General features: G+C 42.1%; 1 protein-coding gene across 1 annotated transcript in view; it reads left to right on the plus strand.

The window, feature by feature from the left end:
- THOC2 (THO complex subunit 2) overlaps nucleotides 1–13864 on the plus strand; it is a 178251-nt gene that overhangs the window by 146600 nt on the left and 17787 nt on the right. The window contains exons 34-35 of the mRNA XM_088478197.1: nucleotides 9500–9637; nucleotides 10621–10687. Coding sequence (XP_088334323.1) covers nucleotides 9500–9637; nucleotides 10621–10687 — 205 coding nt within the window. The remainder of the gene's footprint in view (nucleotides 1–9499; nucleotides 9638–10620; nucleotides 10688–13864) is intronic.

The raw sequence follows: 13864 nt of genomic DNA on the forward strand, positions 1-13864 counted from the left end.
CTTCCCAAAGTTGTTTCCCAGTTTCATGTTAACGAGGAAATCGTTGTTCCGGCCTTTAACTCACCGGGTCTTTCCATGGGTGAGGCCTCTTTGGACGTTGTGCGGGCCTTTAGGACTTATGTTGACCGCACTTCTTCGTTTAGGAAGTCGGACGCTTTGTTTGTCCTCTATGGCTTCCGTAAAAAGGGTTGGCCTGCTTCAAAGCAAACTTTGGCAGCCTGGATCCGTATGGCTATTTCTGAAGCTTATCTTCATGAAGGCCTACCGGTCCCTCCTTCTCTGAAGGCTCATTCCACTAGGTCTGTGGGTCCTTCGTGGGCAGCTCGACGTGGTGCCTCGGCAGTTCAGATCTGCAAGGCTGCTACGTGGTCTTCTGTCCATACCTTCGTGAGGTATTACAGGTTTGACACATTTGCTTCTCAGGATGCTTCCTTCTTGCGGCGGATTCTCCTTTCTGCACAGGAGCGTCCCCACCCTTAAAGGATACTGCTTTGGGACATCCCCAAGGTATCATGTGGATACCCTATGGACCCTGAAGTAGAAAATATGAGATATGGTAAGAACTTACCCTTGTTATCTCTATTTCTACGAAGTCCATAGGGTTCCACAGGACTCCCGCCCTGTCGCACCTGTGCTGCAGATGGGCTTTGCTCTGGTCACCGGTTTTCCGTCTCCCTCTGGTGAGAATGTGATTCTTGTATGTGTCCAGATCTTTGTTCTCTCTCTTCCTTCTCCTCCTCCGGCCTAGGGCTTGGTAACTAACTGAGGTGCCTTGGCCCGGGGGCGGGGTATAGGAGGGGGACCTAGTGCATCCTGGGAGGCTGAAAGCTTAACTCTTTGGTGCCCTGCGACTGACGTCACACCTATACCCCAAGGTATCCTGTGGAACCCTATGGACTTCGTAGAAATAGAGATAACAAGGGTAAGTTCTTACCATATCTCATATTGTTTGGGGTCCCGAGGACCAGGTTTGAGAACCTGTGGTCTAAATCTATGGCACTGAAACTATTAGCTCAAAATTCTGTGTACATTTTGCCTTTGCTCCAAAATGACCAATTCTCTCACATCCCATGTAGGTCTGTAAGGATATTTCCTTACTTTCCCTGCAGATTTATAACTCAAATTTACCACCTGGCCTTTTGAGTTCTAGCTCCTAAAGCCTTGTGTCTTCCATGTGGGCCAGATGGAGAGTGGGGAGAATTTCAACCACTTTGGGAGATGCAGGAAAACCTTCTCTACACAAGCTTTGGGTCTACATTGAGTTTCTGGGCGCTCTGTACATTTCAAGAGAAAATCCCCCCCATTCAAGGCTCTGTGTCTGAAGAAACTCTGGATCCTACACATTATTTCAAGCATCTGCATTTTCGCTCTACTGCCCACATTATATAGACATGAAATGGAGACGATGCACACTCTAGATTGAAATATTACAGTGCTTTCATCCATATGGTCTCTGCTACATAGATTCTTTAATATATCTGCCCTCGCTGCAAATGTATTGCAGTAAAGGGCACTTTTATACATACTGTACCTATATTGGGGGCTGTCGGCTGTCTCAATATTGCCCACTATTTGCTCCTGACGCAACTAATATTCCAGTCTCCAAAGAATCTTCTTAAGAAGTACTTAATGCCACAAAAGTATTGATCAGAGTGCACTAGAGGTTGCCCCTCCCCCAAATTGATCACTTTGCATTAATATTCATATTTCTATGTATGAACTAACAATGTTGGCATTAATATAGTTTTCCAGAATGCTCCTCTAATTGGATTCACTTGTTGAAGTTCGAGGATTCAACCCCTTAAAGGGCAATTTTGACCCTCCTGATATTGAAATGGACATCAGAACTCTACATATGACATTAAGCAACGTGCACTTTTCCTGTCTCTTTGATCCCATCTCGTTCCAATCCCTTCTTCCTCTTTCCACTTTCCTTGTCGCTCTTTCCTTGCTTTGTAAGTTTCCATGTAAATAGCATTGGGCAATGCAATGTTCATTTACTGTTGAGCTAAGAAAAAAATTGTGCTGGAATCCTGTTTTTTTTTTTTTTTGTTTTGTTTTTTCTTCTCATTAGTATATTAATTGTCTTCAATGTTTTTCCTTAAATAAAGCATTGAACTGCGAGTGAGTGTAGTTGGATAGAATAAATGGCAAGCAGTGGTATAGTGTAGAGATGTGTAAGAAAATACTTTGCATCCTACTATAATAGAGCAGTGCACTAATCCTAAAAGCAGAAGCTGTTTTGTGGATTTCTTTAATCCTGCACTGGCGAGTTAATCTATTTTGATTGGTCAGTTTTCATACCTGCTTATACAGACAGAACCGAGAAAACTTAAGCTAGGCCCATACACTAGACCAGTGGTTCCCAAACCTTTTCAAATCACTGCACCCTAGACTATCAGCATTTTTTTTCATGGCACTCCTGGGCCAAAAGTTTCTCATTGAGAAATTTAGTAAAAATTAAATAAAATAAATTGTGCTTATGTCACCTTTAGGTTCAGTTATGTGGTGGTTGACAGGACTGCACTTCTTTTTGTCCACATATTGTTTGATTTGCAGCCATTAGCACTGGTTTTGCCCATCACACTGACTAAAAATAATTTTATTTGATACTGGACCACCAACCCAAGGCAGCCTTGCAAGTGCCCTGAGGCACCCCAGGGTGCCACGGCACACGGTCTAGTGCAGTGGTTCCCAAACTAATTTTTTTGGATTAAAAATTTGGTAATGTATTGGGAGCAAATGACAATCAACCATTTGCCCCCAAACCTCAGAAAATGGGCAAAAACTTTTTAAACAAATTGTTTAAATCAAACATTTAACCAACTTGTCTAAACAACCATTTTTGCCTGTGTTTTTTTTTTTTTTTTTTTGGGAGCAAATTGCTGATTATCGGTTACTCCCATACCTTACCAGATTTTCATTCCAACCAGCCAACTAGTTGGCTGAAAGTTGGTCTAGTGTATGGCCAGCTTTAAGGTTTAAGAAGCACTGAGATAAACCACAGGCCTACTAGCAGTCCTTATTAAAGCCATTAAAGGAAATATAACATTTTGTAGGGTTTTGGGCACTGTCACTCCGGTGACTTGTTTCAGCACGAAAGTGTGAGTCAGAACCAGTGGAAACTGTAACAGAATAATAGTGACTAGTTTGTAGGGGAAAAGTTTTGACAGTGTATCCGAACATCAGTGCTGAATTTAAAATACTAATAATAAAATAGGCACACATAAGTAAACCTGTTTTTTCATAGAGGGAAAACTGGATGGTATAAAAGTTATTTTCACTCTTTCTATGAGAGTGAATCTGACCACAAGCCGCAGTATTGTAGCATGTGGTGCCATAATTAGTTTGTTCAAAATGAATCTGGTTATTGGGCATGTTATAAAATATAGTCTAAGTTGGAAGAGGTCCAGCAGTGTGTCCTTAGTGTCCTGTGAACAGATTATCTAATTTTATGTTTAAATTATGCATGGGATGGGTCGAGCAGTGGCCTCTGTCCATGTCTGGCCAGCTTGTGATAAGATGTGAGCTGAATGCTTTGGTACTGAAATGTGCAAGGATAGTTGTGATTGCACTCTTCTGCCCCAAAGCAGTGCAATTCTTATCCTCAGTTATTTCTGGAAGAGGATTCATGATGTACTTCGTCTGCATGGTAATGCTGAATTAGAAGAACTGGTCATTCCTGTTTCAGAAATCCTTTTAAGCCCCATGTTATTTTAAACAACACTAAGGGTTTGTTAATCGCGTTAAAAGCATTTCGTGAAACTTTCTTGGTTTGACTTTGCATGCACAATGTTAAAATAAATCTGTACTCTTAAAGCCCATTGGACTTTACAATGGGAATGAGTGGTATAGGGATTAATGATCCTGATATGTCTGCTATGCATGTTGTGAGGTGTGGCCACGGGATGTAGTTGATATACCGACAGCTGGGAACCCGTCTGTCTAAATCCCAACACGGGACTAAAGACAGGCGTCGAAATACTGACGCCCGTCTAGATCCCAACGCCGGAATCTCGACAGTCTGCTCCCCGAACGAAGGTAAGCCAACTTGTCTTAGCTTTAAGCCACGGGGGGACTTGAGGTTAGGCCTCCCCCCAGGGAGGTTTGGGTTAAGCACCACTAAGGGTGCTGATACATCCATAAGTGGGTATGATTTGTATTTTAGAGAGTGGGAATTTGTATATACTGTATATTCTTCCTGTTTAGTCATGTGGGCAGACTATTGTAGCATTTTATTGATAGTTAATTGAATATTAAAATGTGCATCCAGACCATTTGAATACACATTTAGAAATATATGGCAAAATTGTTGTATTTATGCTTTGAATCATTTATTGGGCACTTTGTTAAAAAAAAAAAAAAAAAAAATAATAGTTCTGATTACATGTAACCTATTGTGTGAGGTTTATGTTGACTCCATTGCAGCCCAATGTTTTTGAGTAATGTTTTTACCCATCACCTTCAATCTCCTTTCATTGATGATATAAAAATAATAGTGCCCCATATAACACATTATTCCAAACAATAGCAGTGCTCCTTAAAACATTATGCCATATAGTAATGCCCCTTACACATTATGACCCCTCCAGCAGCCTCTCACCTTCCCCTGTGTGCCTTCAACAGCCAGCAGATGTAGATTTGGTGTAATCAGCTGGCTGGCCGGCACCAAATCAACACCGCTTCTACCCGTGCCCCCCTTTGCGGCTCTGATCGGACTGGCCCACATTAAGTGTTTGGGTGCAGGGGAGGCGGCGGGCCACATAGAAGCAGGTTGGGCACCATAGCAGCCGCCCCCCTTGCACCCACGGTAGTTACGCCACTGTTTGCATGGATGTTGGCAAAACAGTGGGGTACTTTTCAGGATCAATGGAATGGGCTTATAGGAGAGGACAATGTAAACAAATAAAGGCTTCAGATGTACTTCAGGGTCAGTCTTCAACCCGGGCAACACCGGGTATCCCAGCCAGTTTTAAATAATTTTATTAATGATGCATTGTAAAGGCTAATTTCACTGAAAACTGCAAGTTTAGCTTGAGCTCAAATTCCACAAATTATACATAATTGCAGTATGGTAGTTACCTGGGTCTAGCATTTCACCTCACTTATCTTTTGTGTTTTGATGATGCTCTCCTTGCTTGTACCAGGAAGAACCTTTTTTCATAGATGTGTTGTGTTAACATCAAGCTGCTGGCAGACCCTAGGAGAGCATCACTGGGCTGTGATAGACATTAAGGGACCTGCTGAATCAGATGTACCTACGGTTAATAAGATTATATGATAATGTTTTTAATAGTTCAGTTTAGAAACATAGAATTTGACGACAGATAAGAACCACTTGGCCCATCTAGTCTGCCCCATTTTTAAACATATTGTTACCTCAACCCTTATTGATCCTTCTTCTGAAGGATATCCTTATGTCTATCCCATGCATGTTTAAATTGCTCTACTGTCTTAGCCTCTACCACCTCTGATGGGAGGCTATTCCACTTGTCCACTACCCTTTCTGTGAAGTAATTTTTCCTCAAATTTTCCCTGAACCCTCCAGTTTTAGAACATGTCCTCTTGTTCTAATACTTCTCTTTCTTTGAAGAATGTCTCCTTCCTTTACCTTGTTAAAACCTTTTTATATATTTGAACGTTTCTGTCATGTCCCCCCTTTCCCTTCTCTGCTCCAAACTATACATATTAAGATCTTTTAGTCTTTCCTGGTACGTTTTGTGGTGTAGACCTTTGCACCATTTTAGTTGCTCTTCTTTGTACAGTCTCTAATGTATTAATATCCTTCTGGAGATATGGCCTCCAGAACTGAAAACCGTATTTGAGATGAGGACATACCAATGACCTATACAGTGGTAATATCACTTCTTTCTTTCTGCTACTGATTCCTTTCCCTATGCAACCAAGCATCTGGCTTGGCTTCCTCAGTGCTTTGTTACAATGTTTGCTTGCCTTTAAGTCACCTGAAATAGTGACTCCTAGATTCCTTTCCTCTTCAATAGTTTCCAGTATAGTGCCATTAATACTATAATTTAGCCTTTGGATGTTTGAGACCCAAGTGCATAATCTTGCATTTTTTGCCATTAAACTGTAGTTGCCACGTTCTTGACCATTCCTCTAGTCTACCTAGATCATCAATCATTTGTTTTACCCCCTCCTGATGTGTCTATCCTGTTGCATACCTTTGTGTCATCTGCAAAAAGTGGTAGTTTCCCTTCAATACCATTTGCAATGTCACAAATAAAGATATTAAAAAGCACTGATCCAAGTACAGATCCCTGAGGTACTCCACTGGTAACATCTCCTACTTGAGACTGCACTCCGTTTACTACAACTCTCTGGATAAGATCAAGGCTGCAGGACAGGAAACAATCTCATGCTTTCCAGTTCATTTAACAGTCTGCGATGTGAAACAGTGTCAAAAGCCTTACTAAAGTCTAGATGCGCTATATATATATATAATATATATGCACCCCCCCCCCCCTTTATCTATTTCCTTAGTCACCCAGTCAAAAAAGTCAATAAGATTTGTTTGACATGATCTCCCAACAGTAAATCCATGCTGTTTGGGTTCCTGCAAATTGCTGGATTTGAGATAATTTGAAGAGTGTTTCCATCAATTTCCCTACTACTGATGTAAGGCCCACTGGTCGGTAGTTGCTTGCCTCTTCCTTGCTTCCACTTTTGTGCAGTGGGACGTTTGCTCTTTTCCAGTCCTATAGAATTACTCCAGTAGCTAATGACTGGTTGAATAATTCTGTTAATGGTGTTACCAGCACCCTTTAAGCTCTTTTAGTATCCTTGGATGTATCCCAGCTGGCCCCATTGATTTATCCACTTTCAGTTTTGAGAGTTCTGTTAGGATCTTCTCTGTAAATGTGCTTGTTCCTACCTAATTTTTCTGATTACACCTGCCACTTAACTGTGGCCCCTTGCCCCCTCTCTCAGTAGTGAATACTGAACAAAAATAAGTATTAAGATGATCAGCTATTACATTGTCTCCCTCAACAAGACTCCCTCACCATTACTGGAGCCTATTAGTGTGGACATGAGAACTGCAGACATACGCCATTTTTCGTGTGTCCACAGATGGAAACGATTCAATGAACAATGCCATGCTGCTAAATGCAGCCTGTGATGACACATTGCACAGTTTGTACAGACAGCGCGATGTATCGCTCCATCTACAAATCGTGTAGTGTGTACCCAGCATTCGTTTGACAGCTGATTTTTTTTATTATGAGTATTTATGTCAATATAGTACTTATATACATACAATTCTTGCGTTTGGTTTTTTTAGCATCTGGATTACGTAATTTATTTGTAAACCATTAGCGGTCATATTCTTCATTCCCTGACATTTCCAATTATGATTGGATAGTTTTTGTCCAGATTGTAAGCATGCATCACAGTAGCTTTCAGGACACATGTTTATATATGCTGCCACTTATCAATATTGGTGGTTATACTGCAGTGTGGTGCCAGTAGATTTAGTAATTTTAGTAAAATTTGTAAAACTTTTCAGATATCTGCTATGGATGTTCAGCATTTCGTTCATCAAACACCATGGCACCGATTTGTTACTGTATACAGTTAACATAATTATCCTGAAAGTCTTCTGGGAGCTAAAATATTACAATAAATCCATTAATGTCAATGCAACGCTGCATGGTCCCCTGTATGTTAAAGCCACGAGTGATTGAAAACGAGGTAAACTTATAATAGGAGATGGGTCTCTGAAAAGAAAGTTGTGTCTCAAGGACGTAATTAAGTTTATTTAATAGTATGTTTTTTCATATTAAATAAACTTAATTACGTCCTAGTGTTTGTAAAATGTAAATGTCCATTAATTAAGAACATACTTTTATACCCGTTTTCATTGAGGAGTCAGCCTTTTTCTAGACTTAATTTATGCCTATCAGAATGGTGGCCTCTACATGGTGTAGGCGAGGAGTACACTTTTTTAAAGCAGACTTGTCACCAGTTTTCCAGTTAATCCTACAGCACAATGTAGGTATCTTACATAACCTTTAATTATTCACACTACCGTGTTTCCCCGATAATAAGACACTGTCTTGTTCTTTTTTTAACAAAAAAAAAATACCATAGGGCTTATTTTCGGGTAGGTCTTATATTAATTAACATTGACAGCAGTGCCCCTTATGCAGGCCCCCCCCTTGCAGGCCCCCTTGTACAAGTGCCCCTTATGCAGGCCCCCTTGTACAAGTGCCCCTTATGCAGGCCCCCCCCTTGCAGGCCCCCTTGTAGAAGTGACCCTTATGCAGGCCCCCCCCTTGCAGGCCCCCTTGTAGAAGTGACCCTTATGCAGGCCCCCCCCTTGAAGGCCCCCTTGTAGAAGTGACCCTTATGCAGGCCCCCCCCTTGCAGGCCCCCTTGTAGAAGTGCCGCTTATGCAGGCCCCCCCCCCTGTAGCAGTGTCCCTTATTGCAGTGCACTTACCTGACTCGCCGCCGTCCAGGATGTCGCTCTCACTTGCGTGCTGACTGGATCTAACATGATCCAGCAGGTGCGGCCGCACAGGATCCTCAGCGCACGAGTGACGTCATGACGTCACCCGCGCACTGCATGACTGGGAACGCTGGTCTCTGCAGCGTTCCCAGCTCAAAATGAGATTCAGGTAGGTCTTATTTTCGGGGTAGGGCTTAATTTGGACCGGGTTACAAAATTAAGGGTAGGGCTTATTTTCGGGGTAGGTCTTATTATCGGGGAAACACGGTATTGATTATTTGTTGCACCTTTTATCTTTAAATTATATACATACTCACTGTAGATCTGTATATTAACAGTATTCACAGGACTGTTGATAAATTATTTTGGACTATGTTTGATATTATTTTCGTGGGCACCTTGGCCAGAACGGCTGGATGTATGTATGTGTGTGTATATGGATAGCTATAGATAACTATAGACAGATGGAGTTTGGGAAACAATCCAGTTATTAAAGGTGATCTTCAGCAGCACTGATTATAGCTCAGGCTGCTCTTCCCTTAAGCACCTGTCAAACTGAATTTTTCTGGTTGAGGACAGTGTTGTCCCAGAAACATTGTGTGTCTGTTACACTGAAAGGATGTTTACCTTAGATTCATAGATCTTGTAAGTTATAAAACAATCCTGAAAAGTAAATTCTGAAACTGAATGCCCTAGCAATGTACTTGGTAGCTTGTGTATTTTTCGGTTTACCTACATTATACTGGCTGAAGAAATTACATTTGAAACAAGTTTTAGCCATAACAACATAATAACTTAGTTTGTGTGGAGTTTCCATGGTGTTTTAATAGAAGCAACACATTGCATGCTGTTCTTTTCAATGATTGTACATTACTATTTGAACGGCAATGATAGACCCTTTTTTCCCACACTGTTCTTACCACGCAAATGGAATTTAGTGGAATGGGCAACACAAGGAAGCAAGTGATTGCAGATTGATGTTTGTCTGTCTAGTGTGAAGCTGTAATTTTGCAATATCTTCATTCAACAGCACTACACTAACCACACTACCCCACCAATATCCAAGAGCAAAGAGCGAGAGGTAGAGAAGAAAGAAATGGACAAATCAAGAGAGCGTTCACGGGAAAGAGAAAAAAAGGAGGAAAAAGAAAGAAAAGAAAGGAAAAGGGTTTGTTCTCTATTTTATCTGGTTTAACAGCTGCTGTATTGCACTGGTTCTCCAATTAAGGGAATCTGCCTGCTTTTAGCATTCATTATGTCACAGTGCATTAGCACAGTACAATCCTCCATAGAAAACCACTTTTCTAACAAATCTGTTACACTGTATCACCTTTTTTGTTTAACTGGTCCTGTGTCATTTAGTTCTCCTATAAAACTAGATCTTCAGATGCAATCATAGGTGCATAGACACTACAAGATTTGCATGACAATTGCATTGGTGTGTACCCAGATTAATCCTAATAAAAAAAAGAAAAGACAAATGCGCTGTAACTATTATGTAATATAGAATGACCCACACCGATACCTTTTATACTCCATATATATTATATAGCTTGATAAATGTAGTGCAAAAAAATGCAGCTTCGTTTTTATTTTTTAAATGAAGTTGACATCAAGGTCTTTAAACTAGGGATGTGCAGCCTCGGATAGGTTCGAGTTTGCACGTGGAGTTCGGATTTTTCCCTCCAAAAAAACGGAACTCAGAACGAGGCAAAACGACATCTTACATGGACGAACATCATCATTCCTGGACAAAAGACCAGGAATGATGATGTTCGTCCATGTAAGATGACGTTTTGCCTCGTTCTGAGTTCCGTTTTTTTGGAGGGAAAAATCCGAACTCCACGTGCAAACTCGAACCTATCCGAGCCTGCACATCCCTACTTTAAACACAGATGTGAACGAAAGGATCCCAGGAATTCTTTCTTCAGTTCTTTGTTGGTTCAAAATGAAAGAAGTTTACAACCTGTAGCTGAAAGAAAATAGTTACTGTTCCTGGTATAAAGCCAAAAAAATAGTTAAGTCTACTAAGTAGTTAAATAACAAAATACGATTAGCGTTTTCATTACTGTCTAACACTGTTATTTAATTGTATAATTATTTTATTGTGTAACTTTAATTGTATTATTTCTTACTCCTATTTCACCAAAGGATCATTCTAACAATGATCGTGAAGTGACCCAAGAGTCTAAAAGGCGTAAAGAGGAAAATGGAACAAGTGAGTGCAGACTATATTGTGTTAATAGAATGTCTATATTTTGATTGGTTAGCTGCTATTGCACATGGTCATGTTGTGCGTCTTTATTTTGTCATTTCATATATTACATATAAAGGGCCTGATTCAGAGTTAGAAGCTAAAAAAAAAAAGGAGCAATGTGCATTTTGGCTAATTCACTTTGTACTTGAGGGGGCAGATTTAAATTGTGCAGAGAGATTCATAGTTGGAAAGTGGTGTGCTCTAACTTCTGTAAAAAAAACAAAAACAAGACAGTGTAAAAGCAAATCTGGACAGTATTAGTTTGCTAAATGCAAAAGCAGCCTGTTTGTCTCATTCACTGGCGGACACTGGAGTTACGCTGGGGTATAGCCAGTGGTGTGTGGAGCCTGGCACTTTAAATCTGAATACATTTGGAGCAGGCTCCTCCCTACTCTATAAGCCTACCTTATCCAGTTTAAGTCAAGTGCCTGATAGAGCCAGGTGTTCATTAAGCCTGCTACTAAGCATGTGATTATTTATTTTTTACTTTGATTTCTAAATATTTTCTATTGTTTCGGGGCAGACTCCAAGCTGCACGAGTCTGCCTGCTACTTTGTCCCCCTCCCCTTTATATCTTAGCAAGGCTTAAGGAGAGTACTAGTTAGAGGGTCTGCTTTGTGTGTTTCACTGTTTTTGCCTGTCTTTTTGCTGTGCTTATTATAGAGCCAGTAAGGGACTTGCTGCTGCAGACAGTCTGGCAGAATGTTGGTTTCTACCATATATCTTTGTGTATGTAGGCTCTGTAATAATCAGTAGTATCTACTATATTCAGACTTTTTAGTCTCCTAACACTCTGTATTACTGTTATTTTAGTCAAGGTGCGCTTCTGTAATTTGTAATTTGCAGCACTCGAAGTGGTATACTACATTTAATTCTACTATTTTCTTAGAATGATAGAAGTGCACCAGTAATTTATCATTTGTCATTTGCTGCACTTATTTACTTTCAGATACAGAGTTAAAAAAAAATATCTGTGGTGTTAACCTCTAGAACATTTGTTTTTCTCTGTGCTACCTCACATTTCCTCTGCAGGGTCCATAGGGCTCCACAGGGGAGACAATGGGGTGTAGATTGGACTTGGAGGACCGAACACCAACAGCAAAGCTTTTCAATCCCAGGATACTCCGGTTCTTCCACCTTTACCCCTCCCACAGCCTGAGGGCAACTCTGTTTCATTGGTGTCAGGCAGGTGCTGGATCGCCGTTTTAACAGCGGGGCTGCTATTGAGTAGCCCAAGCTGATTTTTATTTACTTTTTATTTTACTACTGAGCAGCAGCACGAGACAGTCCTTTGGACGTCTGCACTGCTGCTCCATCACCCCTCTGCGGCGCCGTGACACCAGCCCTCGGCTAGGCACTCCCGGCGGGGCTCCAAGGGAGACTTAGCTAACAAGGCTCCCCGGACCCAGACTGCAGCTGGGACTCAAGGGGACAGGTAAGGCGGATCCCCACTGGCGGGGACCTGCGTCTATGCACAGTCTTGCCTCCTGTCTCAGAAGACAGACCGGACGCGCTGATGTGGACACCGGTTCGTCTGGGACTCCACTAGACTACCAGGGCATTGCTAGCACTGGTGCAGAGCACAATTAGAGCCAGGGGACCCGGTGGTTAATGACGGCGTAGGGGAGAAGGCACTCTCCCTGCAGCCTTTCGCCTAGCTCAGGGCGCCATACCACTGCGGTCTTGCTGCTCCCTGAGTTGCTCCTCCCTCACCCTCCGCCCCCTCTGAGACTCAAGGCAGCAATTTTCTGCATTCAGATCTCCGGGAACACTGGGTCCAGTCTCCTTGTATACCTCTCCCAAGGGCCAGGTTTATACAGCGCTAAATCCTACCAGCCACTGCGGTCTGTGTAGTTTATTTTAGTGCCCACTGCAGTTTTATTGTATATTCTGCATTTGTATGTGACTTGTGCTAGTAATGCTGTATATTTTCTTTTTTTCCTATTACTGTCAGCTTATACTTTTCCCTTTATTCTTCTATAACCCTGGCATACTAAGGCGTAGGGGATTCATTGTACCCCACATCTCCCTATATTTGTGAGGGCTATCACATACTTTATATATTGCTGTTGCGCACTACACTGTGCCATATTACACATACATCTGGGTTACTCACTGCACTGTGTCAGATTGTGTGTTACATTATTCTTGCAGCTATGTCTGGCAGAGGCAAGAATAACAAGCAACTTGCTGCTCCCACTCTGGTGTCATGTAAGTCCTGCTCAGCAGGCTTAGCTTCAGAGGACCTCATTCAGGATGATTTTTGTGCATCTTGTTATACTGCCCCGTGCTCATCAGCCCCGGTGTCCTCTCCTTAGGACCCACCCTGTGCTACTTTTTCACAGGTGCTGGCAAAAATTGCAGACCACCTAGCGGTCCCTGTGGTAACTCTCCCTATGGCATAGCCACAGGAGGTACTCCCTGCAACTCCTTTGCCTCCCCCATGGGTAGACGTACTTTCTACCTCAGTGCAGAGTCTGGCATATACCTCTACAGCCTTTCAACAAATGTTGCAAAAGGAGAGACCCTTACCTAGTAAACCTACTAAGCGTGCTGTGTTATCTTCCCAGTCCACCCAGCTGTCAGAATCTGAATTATCATCTGGGGAGGCAGAAGACACAGACTTCTCACTCTGACTCCCCCTCGGCTCCTAAGGGCTAAGGAATTTTCTAGCTCTGTGGTCTAGACCATACTCTGTGCACGTTAACCGGCCTCGGCCAGGATTTATCAACGTGTGTGGCATTCATATTTCCAGTGGTGTGTTACTAGAAACTGACCTTCAGGTTTTTAGGGTTTCTAGAATCCTTGCCTTTCTTTAGGCTGGATTGGATCGGACTCCGCCTGGCATTTCTGAAAGTGCAGGTCTCCACTCTGTCCATCTGGTTCCAGCGCAGAATTGCTCCTCTACCGGATGTTCACACCTACATGGTGTTCTATGTTAACAACCTCCCTTTGTCCCTCCTGTGGCTCCGTGGGATTTGACAGTGGTTCTCCACGCACTTCAGTAACCTCCATTTGAACCCCTGGAATCAGTGGATGTCAAGTGGCTCACTGTGAAAACCCTGTTTCTTCTGGCTATAGCATCTGCCCCTATGGTATCTGATTTAGGGGCACTTTCATGTCGCTCCCCCTTTTTAA

The sequence above is a fragment of the Taudactylus pleione genome, unplaced genomic scaffold (assembly GCF_031769625.1).
Source record: "Taudactylus pleione unplaced genomic scaffold, aTauple2 ptg000211l, whole genome shotgun sequence".
NCBI classification, from domain to species: Eukaryota; Metazoa; Chordata; class Amphibia; order Anura; family Myobatrachidae; genus Taudactylus; species Taudactylus pleione.